At 47.4% G+C, this 18,993-nt stretch overlaps 2 protein-coding genes across 13 annotated transcripts; one reads left to right on the top strand and one right to left on the bottom strand.

Annotated features, from left to right (window-relative positions):
• Positions 1-59: 59 nt before the first annotated feature.
• On the bottom strand, positions 60-4,933 carry Atraid (all-trans retinoic acid induced differentiation factor). 2 transcript variants are annotated; one of them, XM_005322540.5, is made up of 7 exons: positions 4,799-4,933; positions 3,957-4,078; positions 1,399-1,470; positions 1,176-1,247; positions 853-974; positions 505-602; positions 60-301 (listed from the first exon to the last, which is right to left on the bottom strand). In XM_005322540.5, exons 1-7 carry the CDS (start codon positions 4,895-4,897, stop codon positions 197-199), a joined length of 690 nt encoding a protein of 229 aa, XP_005322597.1. In that variant the 5' UTR covers positions 4,898-4,933; the 3' UTR covers positions 60-196. The 2 variants fall into 2 exon arrangements, with proteins under 2 accessions (XP_005322597.1, XP_077885629.1); XM_078029503.1 differs by lacking the exon at positions 4,799-4,933 and adding an exon at positions 4,165-4,504.
• Slc5a6 (solute carrier family 5 member 6) lies at positions 4,837-16,545 on the top strand. 11 transcript variants are annotated; one of them, XM_078029498.1, is made up of 18 exons: positions 4,843-4,976; positions 5,762-5,822; positions 7,976-8,042; positions 8,809-9,336; positions 9,655-9,720; positions 10,056-10,107; positions 10,506-10,573; positions 10,987-11,141; positions 11,567-11,707; positions 11,894-12,023; positions 12,627-12,715; positions 13,232-13,344; positions 13,679-13,746; positions 14,149-14,235; positions 14,374-14,552; positions 14,756-14,859; positions 15,075-15,190; positions 15,583-16,545. In XM_078029498.1, exons 4-18 carry the CDS (start codon positions 8,944-8,946, stop codon positions 15,727-15,729), a joined length of 1,908 nt encoding a protein of 635 aa, XP_077885624.1. In that variant the 5' UTR covers positions 4,843-4,976; positions 5,762-5,822; positions 7,976-8,042; positions 8,809-8,943; the 3' UTR covers positions 15,730-16,545. The 11 variants fall into 11 exon arrangements, with proteins under 11 accessions (XP_077885619.1, XP_077885622.1, XP_077885624.1 ...); XM_013357375.4 differs by lacking the exon at positions 4,843-4,976 and adding an exon at positions 5,244-5,378; XM_078029493.1 differs by lacking the exon at positions 7,976-8,042 and having other exon boundaries at positions 4,837-4,976; positions 5,758-5,822.
• The last annotated feature ends 2,448 nt before the right edge of the window (positions 16,546-18,993 follow it).

An 18,993-nucleotide genomic window follows, 5' to 3' on the forward strand; every position in this document is an offset into this window, starting at 1 on the left:
ATGGGAACTGGTACTGGTTCATTCCTGACTCAAGAGTGTCCAACACTGGCATAGTGCAATTTTTCTTTTTCCTTCCAAATGCACCCTCAGACTTAGGAGGGTCCGTTGGTCAATGATGCCCGTCAAGTTAACAAATCTTCCTTGCTGGGCTATATACATCAGGATGATCTTAGGTCAGTAGGAAGCCCTGTGTAGTTCATGAAGTCTTGGCTTTTCGGCGCTGGGTTCCCCAAAGCAAAATGGAGAGGGACAGTGTGGTGGATCCCAGAATCCCAAAGAACATAAATAGTGAGAAGGAGCCCTGTGATTAACCAAAAAAAAAAAAAAAATTACACAGCATTCATTGCACAGAAGACTACATCTTAACACCTAGTTCATTCTGGGCAATTCCCCTATAGCTCCTCTTCTCTAGGTAACTAGCATCAGCTTCTTGTGGCTTTCCTTTAAGAGAGGTTCCTGCCCTATGCATTCCTTTTATTACTAATAAGAAGGTCAAATCCTCACCTGGCGCATACACTTGTATCCGTGGAAGCCATCAGCACAAACACACTCCAAGAGACCAGGACCATCAACTACACAAGATCCATTCTCGGGACACATTTCTGGAAGTCAGAAAGAAAGGAGAACATCACTGAATGGAATCAGGTTTATTCCAAAATATGTGCTTTAACTTAGTTCTCAGAATACAAATAATCAGAACATAATAATATTTAAGATCTTTTCTTTCCAAAGAGTTAAAGCCTCAGATCTTCAAACAAAAGACAACTTAAGTATCATTATATTTCTGATGTAAAACAGATAACATAAGTGAGGAAAGGAAATGCTCAGAAGGGTGGAGATAAGACAGCATACCTGGGTCTCCAGTGCTATTGCAAAGGTTCCTTTGCCCTTGGCAGATCTTGTTGTCTTTATGAGAGATAACTTGTTTCCAGGCATCATTACCCCCAGGACAGCTTATACCTTGTGGCAGTACCCTGAAGACAACATAGGTGATCATAACATGCAACCTGAGGGGCTGAGGGCGTGCGTAACTTTGAGGTAGAGCAAATGCTTAACATGCAAGAGCCATAGATTCAATCCCCAACACCAAAAAGAATAAAATAAAAGAAAGAAGAAAAAGAAAATGCAGCCCAAAGTTGTTGAATTTGTAGCATTTGCCCTATCCTGTTACTCACAGAGTCTGGAGCTGGATAAAGCCACGGAAGGTGTTGGCCAAGTTATCCTTGAGAGGGTTTGCCTGAAGGTCTCTGCAAAGTACACACTGTTCAGGAAAGTATCTTTTTCCTGATTATCCAATATTAATATTCATTTACTTTCTAAAGGGTCCATCCCCAAAGATTTTCCTATCAATACTTTATCATATTCACCTTTTGGGCAAGAGGGAACCTAACCACTTACATGATAACAGCAGTATATGCTTGAGGAAAGTTTGGCCCAGGATCCTCCAAAGAACAGTTCTGGAGATCCAATCTGAGGAAATAAAATAATTGGTATAACTATGTATCTTTTTTTTTAAATCCAAGGCAAGGTTTGTATTTGATTATGCAGTCCCCATTTCAGCTAATGGTAATTGAATACAATTGTTTAGAGCCACAGACTAGGTGTTGTAGTGGACATTTCAATCATGCATTATCTGACACAATCAATACTAGCTATATGTAGTTACTTTAATTTAGTCTAAAAATTCAGTGTTTCATTTACATTAGTCACATTTCAAAGTGCATGTGAAATAACCACCTTAGTGGCTATGTTTTGTTTAGTACAGATTAGAACATTTCCATTATCACAGAATATTCTATTGGACTAAACTGTTCTAATACTTTTTTTCTATACACTGTGCAAATATTGGAAGAAATTTTGTTCTTGTTAGATTAGTGAATCTTATATCGATTCTCAGATCCACAGAAGACACTTAAATTAAAAAAAAATGTATCATATACAGTTTTTTTCCAAGTGCAACTTCTATTACAGACGGATTCTAAACTCCTGGACATTAAACTCCATGACATGCTATTTTTTCTTCACTACCTATTGCTTTCCAGTCCTTTATTTTACTAACACTTATTGAGTGCCATGTGCAGTGGTGAACACCTGTAATCCCAGCATCTTGAGAGACTGAGGCAGGAGTACCACAAGCTTGAGGCCAACAGGTATAATTTAATGAGATGTGTAAAATAAGCAGGATTGGGGATGAAACGTAGTGACACAGCTCCCCTAGGTTCAATCACCAGTACCGGGGGGGAAAATTTACTGAGTAACTACAAACTGCAAAAATTAGGAGAGGACAAAATATATATAACACAGTATCTTAGTCTTCAAGTGGATTACAATGTAGTAGGGGAACAAGAGCATAACTTTAAAAATAAACACTAAAAATGAATACATTAAATTACAATATGAAAGAAATCATAGGAGACCATATACAGAAATTTGAATGGTATAAACACTAAGTGTTACAAGGGAAAAGATATTACTCTGGGATGTGGTAGTAGGGAGTATTTACAAAGGATGTTGGAATTTAAGTATTGCTACGTCCTAACTTGGTGGAGGAATGCAATTTTAGTTATGGAAAGAGGCATGAAGAAACTAACAAAAATGGAATGCCTTTGGGGAGGAGGCAAGTCTGGCTGGAGCTAGACCTTATGGAGGGTTTGAGTGGGCAAGTAATTTAAATGATGGAAAAACAGGTTGGGACTAGTTATGGTAGTTCGTGATTTCACCTGTATCCTGTGGGCAAGAAATAGTTACACATACAATATGAAAGCAAGATAATAATAATGAAAAAAATTGGCTTTCAGAAAGTTTAACACAGGAAGTATTTAGGTAGATTAGGGAAAGAAGAGAATGAGAGCAAGGCATGACATTTTCCAATTTGAAGTTTAGAGTGTACCCAGGAAGAAATGTTTAATAGGTTAGAGATACCCACATGTACCTGGAGCTTGAAGAAGTCAAAGGTCACTAAAAGATACCTAATTTGGGGAGAGATTTGCATGATGGTTATAGTTGAAGCCATTAGGAATAGACAGATTCTTGGGCAGGATGGCACATATCTATAATCCCCACACATTGGGAGGCTGAGGCAGGAGGATCAAGAGTCCAAAGCCAGCCTCAGCAATTTAGCATGGCCCTAAGCAACTCTGTGACATCCTGTCTCTAAATAAAATAAAAAATAGGGCTGGAGATGTGCTTAGTGGTCGAGTGCCCCTGAGTTCAATCCCCCATACCCTCCCCTAAAAAAAAAAAAAAAAAAAAGAATAGGCAGATCCCGCCCCCCCCCAAAAAAAAGTGTAAAGGGAAAAAGGCAGCCAGGCCAAGGAGTGAATCTGAGGAGTTAACCTGAAAAAAGGGCCAGGAAGAGGAATTTGTCCTAAAGAAAAAATGAATTAATCAGAAAAGGAAGAAAAGCCAGTGTCTTGGAGAATAAGGGGAGAATCTCTTCCAGACACACAGTAAATAACCCAAGTCTTGATAATAAACAAAAGAACAAAGCTCTTTTCAAAATGGTGCCATAAAAGCCCTTTTTCGGTACCAAAGGGACTTAACCATTGAGCCACATCAGCATCCCCCCCCCCACTGCGCCTTTTTGTATTTTAGCTAGAGACAGGGTATCGCTTAGTTGCTTAGTGCCTTGCTTTTTGCTGAGTCTGGCTATGAACTCTCCATCCTCCTGTCTCAGCCTCCTGAGCCGCTGGGATGACAGACATTCACCACAGAGCCCAGCATAAAAGCCTATTTTTAAAAAGGCCCAAACTATGACTTTTAAGCAGTTTCATCCAGGAAGCACAGGATTGTTTACCTAGCCAAAAACGCTATAACAAATTTAAAAGTTTGAGGATCATGGTTTAGATGCCTACGGTTAGGCACCAGTATTTATCTCAAAACCCAATCTGGCAAGGATTGTAGATTTAGGTCTGAAACTCTTTTCCGGTATCCAAGGATGTCTTCTACTCCCTCACCCAAAGATGGTGCCCTTTTGATTCAGGCAGCAGCGGGCGTGCAGCATTAGCTCCGGAGTCTGCTTACAGTAAAAGGCCACTTTTGACGAATTTTGCACACTCCCCGGACACTGGGTACATATCTGCAGAAGAGAAAGAAACCTTATTAGGGTTGTAGAAAGAAAAGCCAAGAGAACAAACAAGGATCAAGAATTCACTGCCAGTACACCTCTCCAGAATTCTTCTAACGCAGGGGAGATGGCTCATGTCATATCTTTTTATCAGGCTGGACTAGGAGATGCCATTTCTTCTCCTAAAGCTGGGCGCTGAATGAGTGCGTCAGATTTTCAGTACCAGTCTTCACACAGGAAAGATCTTTATCTTTGAGGATTACTACACAAGGTTTTTACTATGGTTTCTCCAGAGACTTCGCATCTTGGCAGCCCCAGTTTAGCCGAGCGTAAAAGGACTGCAGGAACACCAAGAACTCGTCAAGCATTACAGAAAGAATAGTCCTATCACCGCACCACGCACGGCATTCGTGACTGGACAGCTTGCAAAAGAGTCATAGGACTCATCCGCACGAAGAATTTAAAATTATTCAAAGGCTGAGGAGAGAGGAGGTCGAATTTCATAGGTCTTTGAATGTGGGCAAGGCGAGGGCGCCGGAGGCCTGGGCAACGTGAGTACTGTGAGTACTCGGGAGTAGGATCCGTTTGGGGTATTCCTGGGACTAGGATCTGGAGGCCTCGAGGAGGAAATCCGAGCTTGAGCCGGCAGAGGGAGGGGAGAACCGCGGGCAAGCGCGACACACAGAGGGTCAACAAACCCTACTTCAGCCCGGCTTCAATTTGCTTCTGTACCTCGGGTAGCGCCAGAGCCCTTTCCACGCCCAGAGCGAGGAGCAGGGCCATAGCCCTGGAAACCAGGCTTGCACCACTACTAGGAACGATAGGCGCCATTTTCCGCCCTCTCCGACCTCCTTGACAGCTCGCGAGAGCAGCGCGGGGTCCCGCCTCCGGAGCGCCACGCCCTCTAAAGGTGCGTGATCTAACCCTTCTAGTGCAATCGCCTAGGGGCGTGGCTTAGTCGGACGGGTCAGGTCGCCGAGGGGCGGACATCTCTACGAGTTCCGTGCTAGTTTCGGTGCGCTCCAGTGCTCATTCGGGGTGGACAGACCCACTCGCCTTTTCACTTCCCCCTTTGGCATACGCCCCTGTAGCCGCTCAGCTCCCCTGAGCCGACTGCAGACTCTCTCCGGCCCGCGTTCTGCTAGTCCAGATGCCAAGGTTGAGCCTCCGCAGCGATTCGGGCCTCTCCATCCGCCCTCAGTAAACATGGCGGCACAGCGGCTGGGGCGGGCAGGGGGCGGGGCCCCGCTGTCACCCGGCCTGGGCGCCGCGGGCCCAGCCCTCCAGCAATCCACGTGTGGAGACCCGGCAGGTGGGCTGGGCCGGGCCGGAGTGGGCGGGGGCGAAGAGGCTGGGCAGAACAGTTTCTGGGCGGGAGAGGAGGGACTGGTAGGGGCGGAGCGGACTGTCCCTAAGCGTGGGGACTGGAGATCTGAAGTGCGAGCAGTTAAAAGGTGAGCTCGGCACGTGTGGAGGGCAGGGGAAAGCCGGGAAAGAAAGAGGGTAAGGGTGATGGAGGAGCGGAGGGCGAAGGGCAAATACGGGCGGGAGGACACGAGCCTGGGAACGCCCCGGGTGCCAAGTCGCCTTCACCTCAGTCCTGAGACCGCGCGGCGTCCCAGAGCATAGCGAGGAGTTTGGGGCAACACAGACGTGCCCTTCTCTCTCTCTCTCTCTTTTCCTTTCCAAAGACAGGGAGCGATGCTGAGTTCGGAAAGAAAGAAGGGACCTTCCTAGCCCTGGCTGAAGAACGGAGGTAAGGCAAGGCAGCAGTGTCCCAGGGTAGCCGGTGTTCTGACTGAAGGGTGCTAGGGGACGCCTGCTTTTGGAGAAACAGTTTTTGCTTTGATTAGCGTCCCCCCTGCTCTCCCCCCCAAAAAATAAAAGCTCATTGAAGCCAACCAGAACTCATCTCGAGTAGCCAGCAGAGCCTTCCCTTCGTGTTCTCCCAGGTGTCTATTACTAGGTACCTATACCTGAGAATCTTCGGAATTTGCATTTTACATTTGGATGGCAGGCACATTTTCCAAGATGTTAAAATCCGATCTTGGCATTTTGATAAGAAGCCCCAAGCTTTTCAGACCTTGAGGAATTTTAGACACAAGACAAATTTTGAGAGAATATTTTTGGAGAAGTTGATCCTACAGTGGGTCCTTTACATTTTGTAGGAGTCAAAGCATTCCCCGTGCAATGTGCGACCAAAGTGAGTAAGGCTTTTTTAAAAGGGGCCCCCATGAGCTGTTTGTACCTTGGTATGTTGAAGTTTTAGTGAAACAACTTGGTTCCTCTTTTTGACTCCAACTGTCTGGCAAGTCCATTGGATTTTATCAGTGTAGGGTTTTTAGAAAGCCACTGCTCTGTTCCTAGAATTATACTGTGTTCGATGAAGGCTTTGTTACTGGGTTGTTGTTGTTTTTTCCTGTCTTTCCTGGCTCTCTTTAGCCATCCAGGAGGGTTCTCTGTACTTCAGGCAAATAGAATTTTATTAGGAAGCCTATCAGTTTACCTCAGCAGTATGGTGTCCCAGTCCTTTCTGTAACCACCTGCCTATCAGTGCCATTAACCATTTAGTTCTACATGTTCTTTGTTGCACATAGCAGACATCTCTTTCTAGTAGTTCCCATCATCTCTATCATTAGCAGTAAAAATTGTCAAAGAGGAACAAGAAAACTCAAGATGTTGCAACATAAAAATGCCCTGGGCATCTTTAGATTAAACCAGAGTGATCTGTTCAGAACTTTTTTCTAGACACTAGCATTCGTGACTGTAAACATGTGACCCAATAGTTGCCAGCTCTTTCTTCTTTTCATTGGTCCCAAGAGGTTCCAAGTTCAGATTCAGTCTATTCCTTGCTAACCAGATAGCATATGCCCAAGAATTCTGGAGAGCTAAAGGTTGGCCTGATCTTCCCTCCAGTGGGCAGGACCAGAAGACACAGTTTATATTAATCTATCTCTAGATTAGTTGAAATGTAAACTATGTGTCTTGAATGATTGACTATAGTTAACACTCAGCTCCTGCCCTTTCTTGGAGTAGTAAGGACAGATCTTTTCTGGTGACTCACCTGTCATAGTTACAGACAATACTCTTCCTTTAGACAGCACTATTTTTTTTTCTCCCTTGTTTTGTATCATACTGCATAACCTTAAGCAAATTATTTGTTTCAATTACCTTGTGAAAAATTCCTGTCTTAACCTGAGAAATGGTATTTTGAAAGCATCAGCCATTATAACTTCATTATTTAGTGTTACTAATGAGAGCAAAGCACTTAGCACACTTCTGGGCTATATAGCAGATGTTTAGAAAATGTTAACTGTCGTCATGTTATGCTATCTAAATACATGACACTCTGGTGTTTTTTCCTCCATACCAATAAGTACTCCTAGGGCATAGGTTCTGAAGACAAGATGATATTTATGGAGAGCAGAATGGATGGGGGAATTATTAGATTCTGGTTCTGATCTGGCCTCTGACAACAATTGGCTGTGCTTATGAAAAGTTCACTTGAATAATCTGGGCCTTTGCTTATCTGTGAAATGAGGAGGATATAATAGTGATCACCTAAGATTTCTTTAAATGCTGAAATTCTGCAGTTCCATCTTTGCTTCTCTGTGTGTTCTTGGAGGATTACTATTTTTTGTGTGGGAGTTAGAAAAGCAACTTTCCCATTTTCTCTCAGTTCCTCCTTTCTAACTCCCTCCAGCACACAAGGTGCCAAGAGTGACTTAGGCCGAAAGCCTAATCCATCTAGGAATGCTATTGAATATGAGCTCACTGCTTCCCATTTTGGAACTTCTGAGTTGGGGTGATAGGGCCATTTGGTTCACAGTGATTGGTTCCCTGCATGGATGGACTAGAACAAATAGCTTTTGAGCTTTTCCCCACACCTCATTCCTGGTCTCTTCTTAGCCACTTTATAGAGCCAGACACTCCACCTCTGCCCAGCTCTGCCACAGAACAGGGATTACTTCTCCAGGTAGGTGTCTGCCTACAGCAGTGTGCGAACATTCTCCCCAGCTGGTTAGCTTTTGTCCACAGTGGTTCTGGAATCATAATCTTCAATCCTTGGTTCCAGCACAGTGCCCTGGCACCTTGCCTCTCACTTTGGAATCCCATCATTCTTTCCAGATCTGTTATTGACCTTGGTAGGGCAGGTGGAGGGTCTGAGAAATTGGGTATCAGGTTGATTGAGTAGTGTTGGAGAGAAAGGAAAAGGCACAGAGTGATTAGAATGGAGTTTGGGCTGCCATGGAGGCAAGCTCACTGTTGAGCAGTGCTGAGAATTGGTGCTGTTAGAAGGGTGATTCTGGGAATCATGGGAGGTAAGGCTGAGGCAAGGGGAACAGGGGAAGCCCTGCTGTCATTGTTCTCCATTTCTTCTTCCCTGCAGGGCTGTGGCGCCAGGCTGGGCTCTACTAGCTTAGTACATTATGGTGACTGGGTCTTTGCCTACAAGGCAAAGTTTATATTAATTCTGAAAAGAAACTGGAGCTAGAGTTGATTTTTCTTTTTGCTACTTAGGTGGAGGCCCAAGAATATTATTGAATTTCACAGCTTTGCACACCCAAAGGTCTTAGCCAAATTATTGTCTCCTGGCTCTCTTACTCTGCTGCTTCCTCCCTTTCCGATTTCCCCTAACCAGCCCATCCCAGGCCTTCACAGGTAGTTATCGCCACACTGTCTGGTGCAAGTCTAACAGGTATGGAACAAAATAGGCTTGACTAGAAGTTGACTCCTTGCAGCTCACCCTGGACCATGTCACTGGGTGGAAGAGGAGGACTGTGATAACCGTGGCTGGGAGCCAGCTTATAAGCTGCCTGAGTGGCAGCCCAGAACCCAGGAGCAGCACCTGGCTGCAGACCACAGACACTTCGAGGATGAGTGTAACGATGAGCACCGCAGCCCCCCTCCTCTCAACCTCGCACCCAAGCGTGGCCACATCTACCTTCTCCTTTGTGGACTATGTGGTATTTGTTCTGCTGTTGCTTCTCTCCCTGGCCATTGGTCTCTACCATGCTTTTCGTGGCTGGGGCCGCCATACCGTTGGCCAACTGCTGATGGCAGATCGCAAAATGGGCTGCTTTCCTGTGGCGCTGTCCCTGCTAGCCACCTTCCAGTCAGCTGTTGCCATCCTGGGAGTTCCATCTGAGATCTACCGATTTGGGACCCAGTATTGGTTCCTGGGTTGCTCCTACTTCCTAGGGCTGCTGATACCTGCTCACATCTTCATCCCCATCTTCTACCGTTTGAATCTCACCAGTGCCTATGAGGTGAGCAGGGAAGGTTGGGGGAGGCATGGGGACCTCCAGAGATATGAATGGAGAAGAGGACAGGACATACATGAGGTAATCTAGGGCCCTAGATCACCGCCATCCAAGGAAGATGGCAGAGAATTCCCCTGAGTTTCTCAGTTCTTCCTGGATGGAGTCCAGGTGGGGCTGGGAGTCTGGGGAGTGCCTTGCTGAGGAAGGCTTAGAGTAGACATGCGTTAGATGTTCCCTCCTGGGTCTTTGAGGGAAGGGGTATGTGTTGTGGAGGGCAGAGTTGGGAGGAATGCCATACCTTTCTTTCTGTGTATTCCTACCTAGTACTTGGAGCTCCGATTCAATAAAGCAGTGCGGGTTTGTGGAACTGTGACCTTCATTTTTCAGATGGTAGGTGGAATGTGATAGAAATTGGGCCCGGGGCATGTAGAGAGCTGAATTTAGGCATGTTGAGGGAGATGGAGTTTTCCCTGCTCTCAGACTGGCAGGATTGAAATTCCTGTGAGGGGTCAATGTCATAGAAGCCATTAGCAGCCCCCTGCTGCCCATTCTGTCCAATGCTACCATAGGTACCAGGGTGATATTAAGCCAGACATTGGGAGGAGAAGGGAGAGGGAAGTGAACTAGGAAAGGGGAAATCTTGGGGAAATTGGAGCTGAGGTCCATCCTTCTCTCATCCCACCTGCATCTCCTCTCCCCATCGCATCCTTTCGCATATCCAACAGGTGATCTACATGGGGGTCGTGCTCTATGCTCCATCTTTGGCCCTCAATGCAGGTGAGGAGTCAGGCCCCTGGCTTCCAGCAGTGGCAGTCTGGGAAAACACCTTTGGGAGGGTCAAAGAAGGGCAATGTGCCATAAGAACCTAACTTTGGACAGGGAGTTAAATCATTGCATGGGCCCTTGGGTTGGCTTCTATCAGGTAGAAGCAGGATTCGTTCACCTTACTTGAAAGCTGATCAAACATTACTATGCCTCGCCTGAATTGGTTAATCAACACCTTTTGGTGGAGCTCTGCAAACATTTTTCCCCATTGAGAATGGTTTATTTTGTCTTTAATGACTAATTGCTTCATCTCTATGACTTAGCGTAGCTGCATTCACCAGGGCTCTTCCGGCTTCTGTCTTGGGAAACCCTCTTCCAGAGATATGAGTGTGACTTATATCTGCTTACAGTGACTGGCTTTGATCTGTGGCTGTCTGTGCTGACCCTGGGCATCGTCTGCAACATCTATACTGCATTGGTAAGTGCAGTAAGGCCTGAGAGATAAAGAAGGGATGAGGGGCTGGGATTTTAGCTCAGTCGCAGAGTGCTTGCCTCCCAAGTGTGAGACACTGGGTTCTATCCTTAGCACCACATAAAAATAAATAAATAAATAAATAAATGTCTTGTGTTCATTTACAACTAAAAAAAAAAAAAAGAAAGAAAAGGAATGAGATAAGAATATAGTCGTGAGGCGATGGGATGAAATCTACAGATAGGTTGGGGTGACGGAAGATGAGATTTAGGATGGGAGGTAGGAGTGAGGATGGGAATGATGCCAGTGGAGTCCCAGTGATTACTGCTGGAAAGTTGTGTAGCCTCCTCGCTGGTTGTGTCCTCCCTGTGGATGATGTGGAAGATATATTTGGCAGGTGTGCTGTCTTTTCTCTGCAGGGTGGACTGAAGGCTGTCATCTGGACAGATGTGTTCCAGACACTGGTCATGTTCTTAGGGCAGCTGGCAGTCATCATTGTGGGGTCGAACAAAGTAGGAGGCTTGGGGCATGTGTGGGATGTGGCTTCCCAGCACGGCCGTATCTCTGGGATTGAGTAAGTACACACTTTGTCCTGACTGCAGTCTGCAGTATCTGGGATCCAAGCCCATCCTAAAACCTAGTATCTGGGCATCATAAGCAAAGGGCATGCTGGGAAGCTCAGGTGCAACACTGCATGGACAAGAAACTGGCACTACAGAGAGGAACGGTGATCACAGATGCCCTGCTGGTGTGTTTGTGGAGGATCAGGATGGTACCAGGATGACTACCTGGGACGAGGCTGGGGTTGAAAAGAAGGAACTCTCCCTCCAGCTTGCTGTGCTATCTCTTGAGTCTATCCAGGTCCTTGTCTTAAATCATTCTCTTAGCATAGCAGTGGCGCTTTGCTCTGCTGTCCACTTACCTCTCTTTCCAGGAGGATAGGAAAGCCAAGTTGGTGTCTGGGCCTCTGACATGGTGGCTGGGTGGCATCTGTTGCAGGCTGGATCCTGACCCCTTTGTGCGGCACACCTTCTGGACCTTGGCCTTTGGGGGAGTCTTTATGATGCTCTCTTTATATGGTGTGAACCAGGCTCAGGTGCAGCGCTACCTCAGTTCCCGCACAGAGAAGGCTGCTGTGCTGTGAGTGCGGGGTCAGAAAGCAGTAGAGGAGGGGGTTCCCTGGAGATGCATGAGGTGGGGCAGGATGGCAGGGTGCACATGCATCCATTGGAGCCAGGAAGTAGACCTCCTCTCTGAAGGCTCAGGAGGGTGTGCCTGATGGTGCCCATTAACCCAGCCTTACCCCTTGGCACTGACTTTTTGCAGCTCCTGCTATGCGGTGTTCCCCTGCCAGCAGCTGGTCCTCTGCATGAGCTGCCTCATCGGCCTGGTCATGTTCGCCTATTACCAGGAGAATCCCATGAGTACCCAGCAGTCTCAGGCAGCTCCTGACCAAGTGAGAAGGCCTCTCCAGCTCCCTCCTGTGCCCATGAGAGGCCAGACCTGGCATCCAAGCAGATAGTTTGAGTAGCTACAGAAAAGCCCCAGGGCCTGGATGGAAGATGGAGGAAAAGTCCTCTCTAACTCTGAGGTTCCAATAGTCTAGAGAGTGAGATGCCAGCCCTAGTCATCACCTAATTAGTGCTCATCCTGCCGGGGTGGGGGCATGGGGAGAAGGTTACTTTTAACCTGTCCCTCACTATGCACGACATGCTCTGCCAGGAGTTGTCATATGCCTGGTCTTATGTAAGCCTTCCAGAAGTGTCATTTTATAGAGGAGAAATCGCCTTGGTGAGATAGGCAGTGTGCTGACATCACACTGATAGTCAGAGGCAGAACTGGGACTTGTGCTGCCATGTGTCACTCTCATTTCAGGGCCCCTTTTCTGTTGACTTGGGGGAGGTCACTTATAGTAGCAGATGCCTGTGTATCTGACTCCCTATCCTGATGCACCAGGCTCTGGGGACTTGCTGGGGCATGTGCAGAGGGGTTTCCGTGCACAGCCCACCTGGGGAAGGCACCCTTCTGAGGAGGTCCATGTACTCTGCTCTGCTTGCAGTTCGTCCTCTACTTTGTGATAGACATCCTGAAAGGTCTGCCAGGCCTGCCTGGGCTCTTTGTTGCCTGCCTCTTCAGTGGCTCCCTCAGGTATCGCCTTTGACCACTTGCCTCAGGTGTGGTGCTCCTACTCCAAGGGGACAGGTGGAGGAGGGATCCCATTGAGTTTCTCACTGTGCCATCCATTGTGGATGACAAGATATAGTCCAGCTGTATAAGACCACAGCCTCTGCAGATGATGCTCTGTTTTGATTAAGAGTTCTTTTTATAATGTCAGGAATCGATTAACTTCAACAAAAGCTTTACCTTCATCCGAAAAGGACAGTGTCTGGGGCTCAGTAGTAGAGCACTTGGCCTACCACATGGGTGATCCTAGGTTCAGTCCCCAGTGCTGCCAAAAAAAAAAAGAAAAAGAAAAATCAACAAGGGACAGAGTCCTTGCCTTCCAGACCTCCTCTGAAGTATCCCGAGTTCCAACTATGAGGTCTAGTTTGCATATGTCATCTCTGTCACCTTTTGGGCCCTGTTCTCTCTGTGGAGTCCCTTGTTAGTTCTGCCTATCTTGGCTCCTGGGCACAGTGCTGTTCCTCATTCTCTTTTTTCTAGCACCATATCCTCTGCTTTTAATTCATTGGCAACTGTTACGATGGAAGACCTGATTCAACCTTGGTTCCCTGAGTTCTGCGAGGCCCGGGCCATCGTGCTTTCCAGAAGCCTTGGTGGGGTTACACTTCCCCATATTGTCAGTTTTGTTATTTCTGAGATACACCCTGGCTACTGTCAGCACCTATTTTATCCTGGGCACACCAGTTGCCTGGTGAAGCCCACAGCCTTCACCCCATGGTTTTATATATCTCAGAGTGTTTCCTGGGGGAGGTTTCTGAGTCACAGCACTGAGAATGGGCAGAGGGACCTGGAGCTGGGCATGAGGAATATGTGCCCTCTTTCCAGGGCTCCAGGAGTGGTGGCTTGGTTGGGTAGTTGTATTGTTTTTCTCTCTTTTTATTGTGTTTGCTCACATCTGCTTATTTTCTCCCTTGTGCTTTTCCCCAGCCTTTGGCTATGGGATACTTTGTCTTGGAATGGCCTATATTTCTTCCCATTTGGGATCTGTGCTGCAGGTAATGACTATGGAGAGAAGAAAATACTTTGTAAGGAAGAAAAGGGATTGATTGAAACAGGAAATTTTCAGCAGGGCATGGCTTAAGGAGCAGGTGTCAGAAATCCCCTTTGATGGACCACCTTTAGCTTTTTGCCACTTTAGACTCTCAAGTGGCAAAAAGCTCTCAGGTTACTTCTGGGATATTGTCAGTTTAGAGAAACATAGAGCTCAGCCTGAAGTGGGAATCCAGAGCACATGCCTGCAGTCATCTCTGCCCTCTGTTCCAGGGGGAGGAGAGAGACAGCTGATGAGTGGGGCTATGAGGCAGTGATGGGTAGTTGTGCTTGCTCAGTGAGCCTGGGGTCTTTGATTGTGGGTGGTGTGTTCTTTTCTCATTTTTCCTCAACTCTGTCCTCCCCAGGCAGCAATCAGCATCTTTGGCATGGTCGGGGGGCCACTGCTTGGACTCTTCTGCCTTGGGATGTTCTTTCCTTGTGCCAACCCTCCTGTGAGTGATGTATCTGGGTCCACAGTCATGTGCATGGGATGGGTCTGTGGACTGGGTTGGCAGGGCTTTCAGGATGGGGGGCTGGAGACTGTGAAGGTTTGGCCTTGTGACAAGTAAGTGTACTGTGTCTTTGGGCAGGGTGCCATTGTGGGCCTGTTGGCGGGACTCATCATGGCCTTCTGGATCGGCATTGGGAGCATAGTGACCAGCATGAGCTCTAGCACTGCACCTTCACTTAATGGGTCCATCTTCAGCCTGCCCACCAATCTGACCACCACTACTGTGACCACCCTGATGACCTCAACCACCCTCTCTAAGTGAGGCTGGGCTTGCTGTCTTTCTCCTTGAGGGCAGAAACTCAGTTTTAAGGATCTTAAACAGGCCTTGCTAAGGGATTGGCCACCAGAGGACTTAGGGAAGTGTTGTCTTGGGAAGTGTTGTTGCAGATGGATAGAATGAGGTGTCTAAGAATGCCCTTTCAACCAGTTGCTAATTGTCCTCCCCCCTCTGTTCTCTCCAGGCCCACAGGGCTGCAGCGATTCTATTCTCTGTCTTATTTATGGTACAGCGCTCACAACTCTACCACAGTTATTGTGGTGGGCCTGACTGTCAGTCTGCTCACTGGTAAGGATCTAGTATTGCTGTGCAGAAAAATGAGGGGCAAGGGGGCTCCTGAGGACTCTGCCCTTCAGAGCCCTTGGCTGTAGGTAACAGCCAGGCTTCCCAGCAGAGGTCCCAGAGGTGGGAGGAGGCTGAGACTTCTGCTGAAGGGAAGACAGCCAAGGACTTGCTGCCCTGGAGGGTCCCCAGAAGTCACTCAGAAGTTCCTTTGCCTTCAGGGGGAATGCGGGGCCGGCCCCTGAACCCTCGGACCATTTACCCTGTGCTGCCAAGACTTCTCTCCCTCCTGCCCTTGTCCTGTCAGAAGCGGCTTTGCTGCAAAAGCCACAGCCAGGTGGGACCCATTGTCACATGACCTACTTCCTTCTCTTGCACACAGATGCCACTTGCCTTCCAAGTCCCCTCCTATCCCCTTTCCTGTCTCCAGCACTCCTTTTTCTAATCATGGGCCTAAACAGGGACTGTCCCCAGCAGCTGCCCTTCCACAAGGCCAAGCTGGCTCGGGGAGCAAAAGGATCAGCTCAGCTCAGCCTGGCCTTTCTGCTGCCCTATCCCACTCCTGCTCTGCACTGTGCTCCTCCCTTTCCTCCCCTGCTCCCCCACTGGCCTGACCGGGCTCCCTTCTAGCGGGGACCCAAGCAGGGTCTCTTGCTTTCCTACATGTGTCCCTTCACCACCCTTGCCCACTCTTACCAGCTCCACTGTCTTTGCTCTGCATGTTCCCAGGATGTCCCCACAGACTGTGACCTGTTTCCGGAGAAGAAGATGAATGGAGTGCTGTGGGACAGCAGAGACAAGGAGGAGATGGCTCAGGATGGCTCAGCCCACCAGGGCAGCAGCCCCACTTTTGTTCTCCAAGAGACCTCTCTATGATGGGGACAGATCCCCACTGCCAGCCAGCAGTCGGAGGACACTATAGTGCAGGGATGGGACTGGGTGACTTCGTCTACACCAAAGGATCTTGTTCTTAAAGGTTCTCACCTGCCATGGAAATTGTCCCATTCCAGGTGGGTGAGAGGAGGGCAGAGTTTCTCCTCATCCTTTGCCAGTCTGTTCTCTAGAGGACCAGGCTGCAGGGGGAAGGATAGTGCAATAATGAGCATAGGAGCAAATCCTCTGGGAAAGGGATATGGCTTCTGATTCAGCATAGCCAGTATCCTTTGGAGAAGTTAGAGACCATACTTCTGGGGAAAATTTTCCTGGGGCCCAATCTGACAAGATTGACCAGCTCCACCAGCTCCGCATAGCTCAAAGCTCCTTAAAGGACAACTGTTCCCTTATTATTCCATGTGGGCACCGATTCTGTCAGCCATGGTGGGCCCTGTGATCCCTTTCAGGTTGTCTGTGACTCCCAGGCTCCTCGTTCTTGTGTGCCTAATTTGTTCTTGAGAGGTTTTGATGTCCCTGAGCCTCTCTGAATAGGCAGGTGTGTTCATCTGCTTTGTGTATAGTAGGCAGGTTTTCCACATCACTGACCCACCCTAAAACACTGAAATGGGCTTTTGGGGATGGGCAAATATGGATCCAAGGAACCAGGGCCGTAACCAGGTCCTTTGTGGAATATGCTATCCTTGTCTCCAGAGCCAGCTACCCTGGTATCATTCTGTCATTGATACTCCTATTTTCTTTTGGAGTTTCTTCCTCATGTATCTTTGTTCCTAGGGAATAAAAATTGCTGTTGCATCTAGAGTCTTGGCTTCTGTTCTGTCTTCAACTATCCACCCAGTCCCTGGAGAAGAAGAGCCCCTCCTGTGCATAGATGTCTTTGTCAGTAGAAGGGACAGAGGGGCCTTTCACTGACACTTCCACTGAAACTTCCTGGAGTTTCTGCAGTTCCACATCTGTTGGGGCGGCATTGCGCTCCTCAGGGTGGAAGATGTACTTACTCCTTAAGGCTTTACTTCTTGTGGCTTAGGCTGTCACCTGTTGCCCTTTTTGTCCTTTGCCAAACAATCTCTGTTGCTGAGAAGCTCTCCAGATTACCTCAGCAGAGATGTCCCAGGCAGATCTGAGGATTCAGCTCCCATTGAGGCCACCTTATGGCTCCCAGACATGATCCAGCTATTCTCATATCCTGTGCTGGACATTCTATCTTCCTGTCTCCACCCCAGCCTTATTTTTTAAGAGACAGAGTCTTGCTGTGTTGCCAAGATTGGCTCCATATTCCTGGGCACACCTGATCTTGCTTCTGCCTCCTGAGTAACTGGGACTATAGGCATATGCCACAGTGCTGGTTATATCCCAACTTTCTCTTTCCACTTTAGTTCTCTTTCCACTGCTGCTCTGGCCAGCCCTGTGGGAGAACAGGCTCATCATGCTCAAACCCAGACCCCAGCCACAGCTACTCTGCCCAGATCCAATTAGAACACCAATGAACCTAAAACCTTCTGCTCATTGTTTCCCCAATCCATGACACTCTGGAATTGAGAATAAAAGTTCCTATTCAGTGATGGAATGTAGCTCAGTGACAGAGCTATCTAGCATGTGTGGGTTTAATCCCCAGCACTGCAAAAATATATAAATTCCTATTCAATATGGACTGTGGATATATAGTCTTGAGCTACTCCAGACCTGAGAAATGGCTGTAATGGTCATTTCCAAGATATGACCATTGACACTATTTCAGACATGCCTGGATGGGGCTTCAGGGGGAATGGAGAGAATAAGATCCCTAGAGTTTGATTTGCCAAATTAGGGTCTACTCAGAGGCTAGGTGACTAAGTATGTAATTTGTCAGTATCCATGAGAACTGGTTCCAAGAACCCCTTCAGATACCAAGGTCCTCGATTGTGCAAGTCCCCTATATAAAATGATAAAATATTTGCATCTAATTTATCAAACCAGGGTTTTCCAATTCAAGCCTTGTTTCCTGCTTCAAGTGCCCTGGCTGAGCTGCCTCTGGAGCAAGGTTTTATGCTGAGAAAAAGCTATGTGAAAATGTCTATGCAAAGCAGAAATGGGAGATTTCTGGCTCAAGCCATAGGAGAGAGCAATGATTGTGTATACCAAGAACTAGTGAGATAAGATCACCTGTGGATTCTTTTTTTTTTTTTAAGAGAATTTTTTTAATCTTTCTTTGTATGTGGTGCTGAGGATCGAACCTGGGCCGCATGCATGCCAGGTGAGCGCGCTACCACTTGAGCCACATCCCCAGCCCCATCTGTATTCTTGAGGCCTGGCCTCTGAATCTCATTTCTTGGCCAATCCAGGAGTTATGGAACAGTCAAGAGCAGGGCACATAACCCTAACCCCAAGCCCAGGGCTTAGTATAAAGAAAAATTCACATTGACCATTCTTTCAGGACATAGGGCTGGGAAGAAATACCCATAATCAGTCTCTTGAACTCAGAACCCTGAGCCCTCTCTTGCCTAATCTCAAACCCCAAGCACTTCTGCCCGCATCCCTCCAAATCCAAATGTTCTAAGGATTGTCCATCCTCCCAGCAGGGAGTCCTAGAGAATACCAGATTGACAGAGACCCCTAGGTCTGCCCTCCTCTCCGGTAGCCCCTCCCACTGGGCGCTTGAAGGCACTGCTCCCTGGCTTACTACCCCTTCCCACCAATCTGCCAGAGATCTAGAACTAACTGGTGCTCCTTTGTTCATTCTTCAATATATTCATCATTTACTACAAAAGGGCCTTAATATAGTGGCCATTTTATAGCTAAGGATACTGATATGTCACTCCAGGACCCTGAACCAGATGCCACTATTGGCATCTCAGAGTTGCCCCATTTAGCCTCAAAGTCTTGCGTTTAGTTATATTTGCACAGAAGAGGAAATAGTCCCACAAATTTTCAAGAACTATTATGGGGGGGGGGATGGCAACAGGTACAGTTCTCCATACAAATAATTCAAAGTTCAGAGAGCAAATATGCTCCTTTCCTTCTAATGCCATAAACCTCTTTTCTTCACATAGCATTTTACAAGTGCCATTTAATGCTTTTGAGGATGGAGTGTAATAGACCTGGGATCAAACACTGGTTTAGCTAAGTATGGTGGTATAGGCCTGTAATCCCAGCCACTGAGGAGGCTGAGGCAGGAGGATATAAGTTTGAGACCAGCCTGGACAATGTAGTGAAAACCTGTCTCTAGCATGTGCAAGGTGCTGGGTTCGATCCCCAGCATCACATAAAAAT

Source organism: Ictidomys tridecemlineatus, chromosome 12 (genome assembly GCF_052094955.1).
Source record: "Ictidomys tridecemlineatus isolate mIctTri1 chromosome 12, mIctTri1.hap1, whole genome shotgun sequence".
Lineage (NCBI taxonomy): Eukaryota > Metazoa > Chordata > Mammalia > Rodentia > Sciuridae > Ictidomys > Ictidomys tridecemlineatus.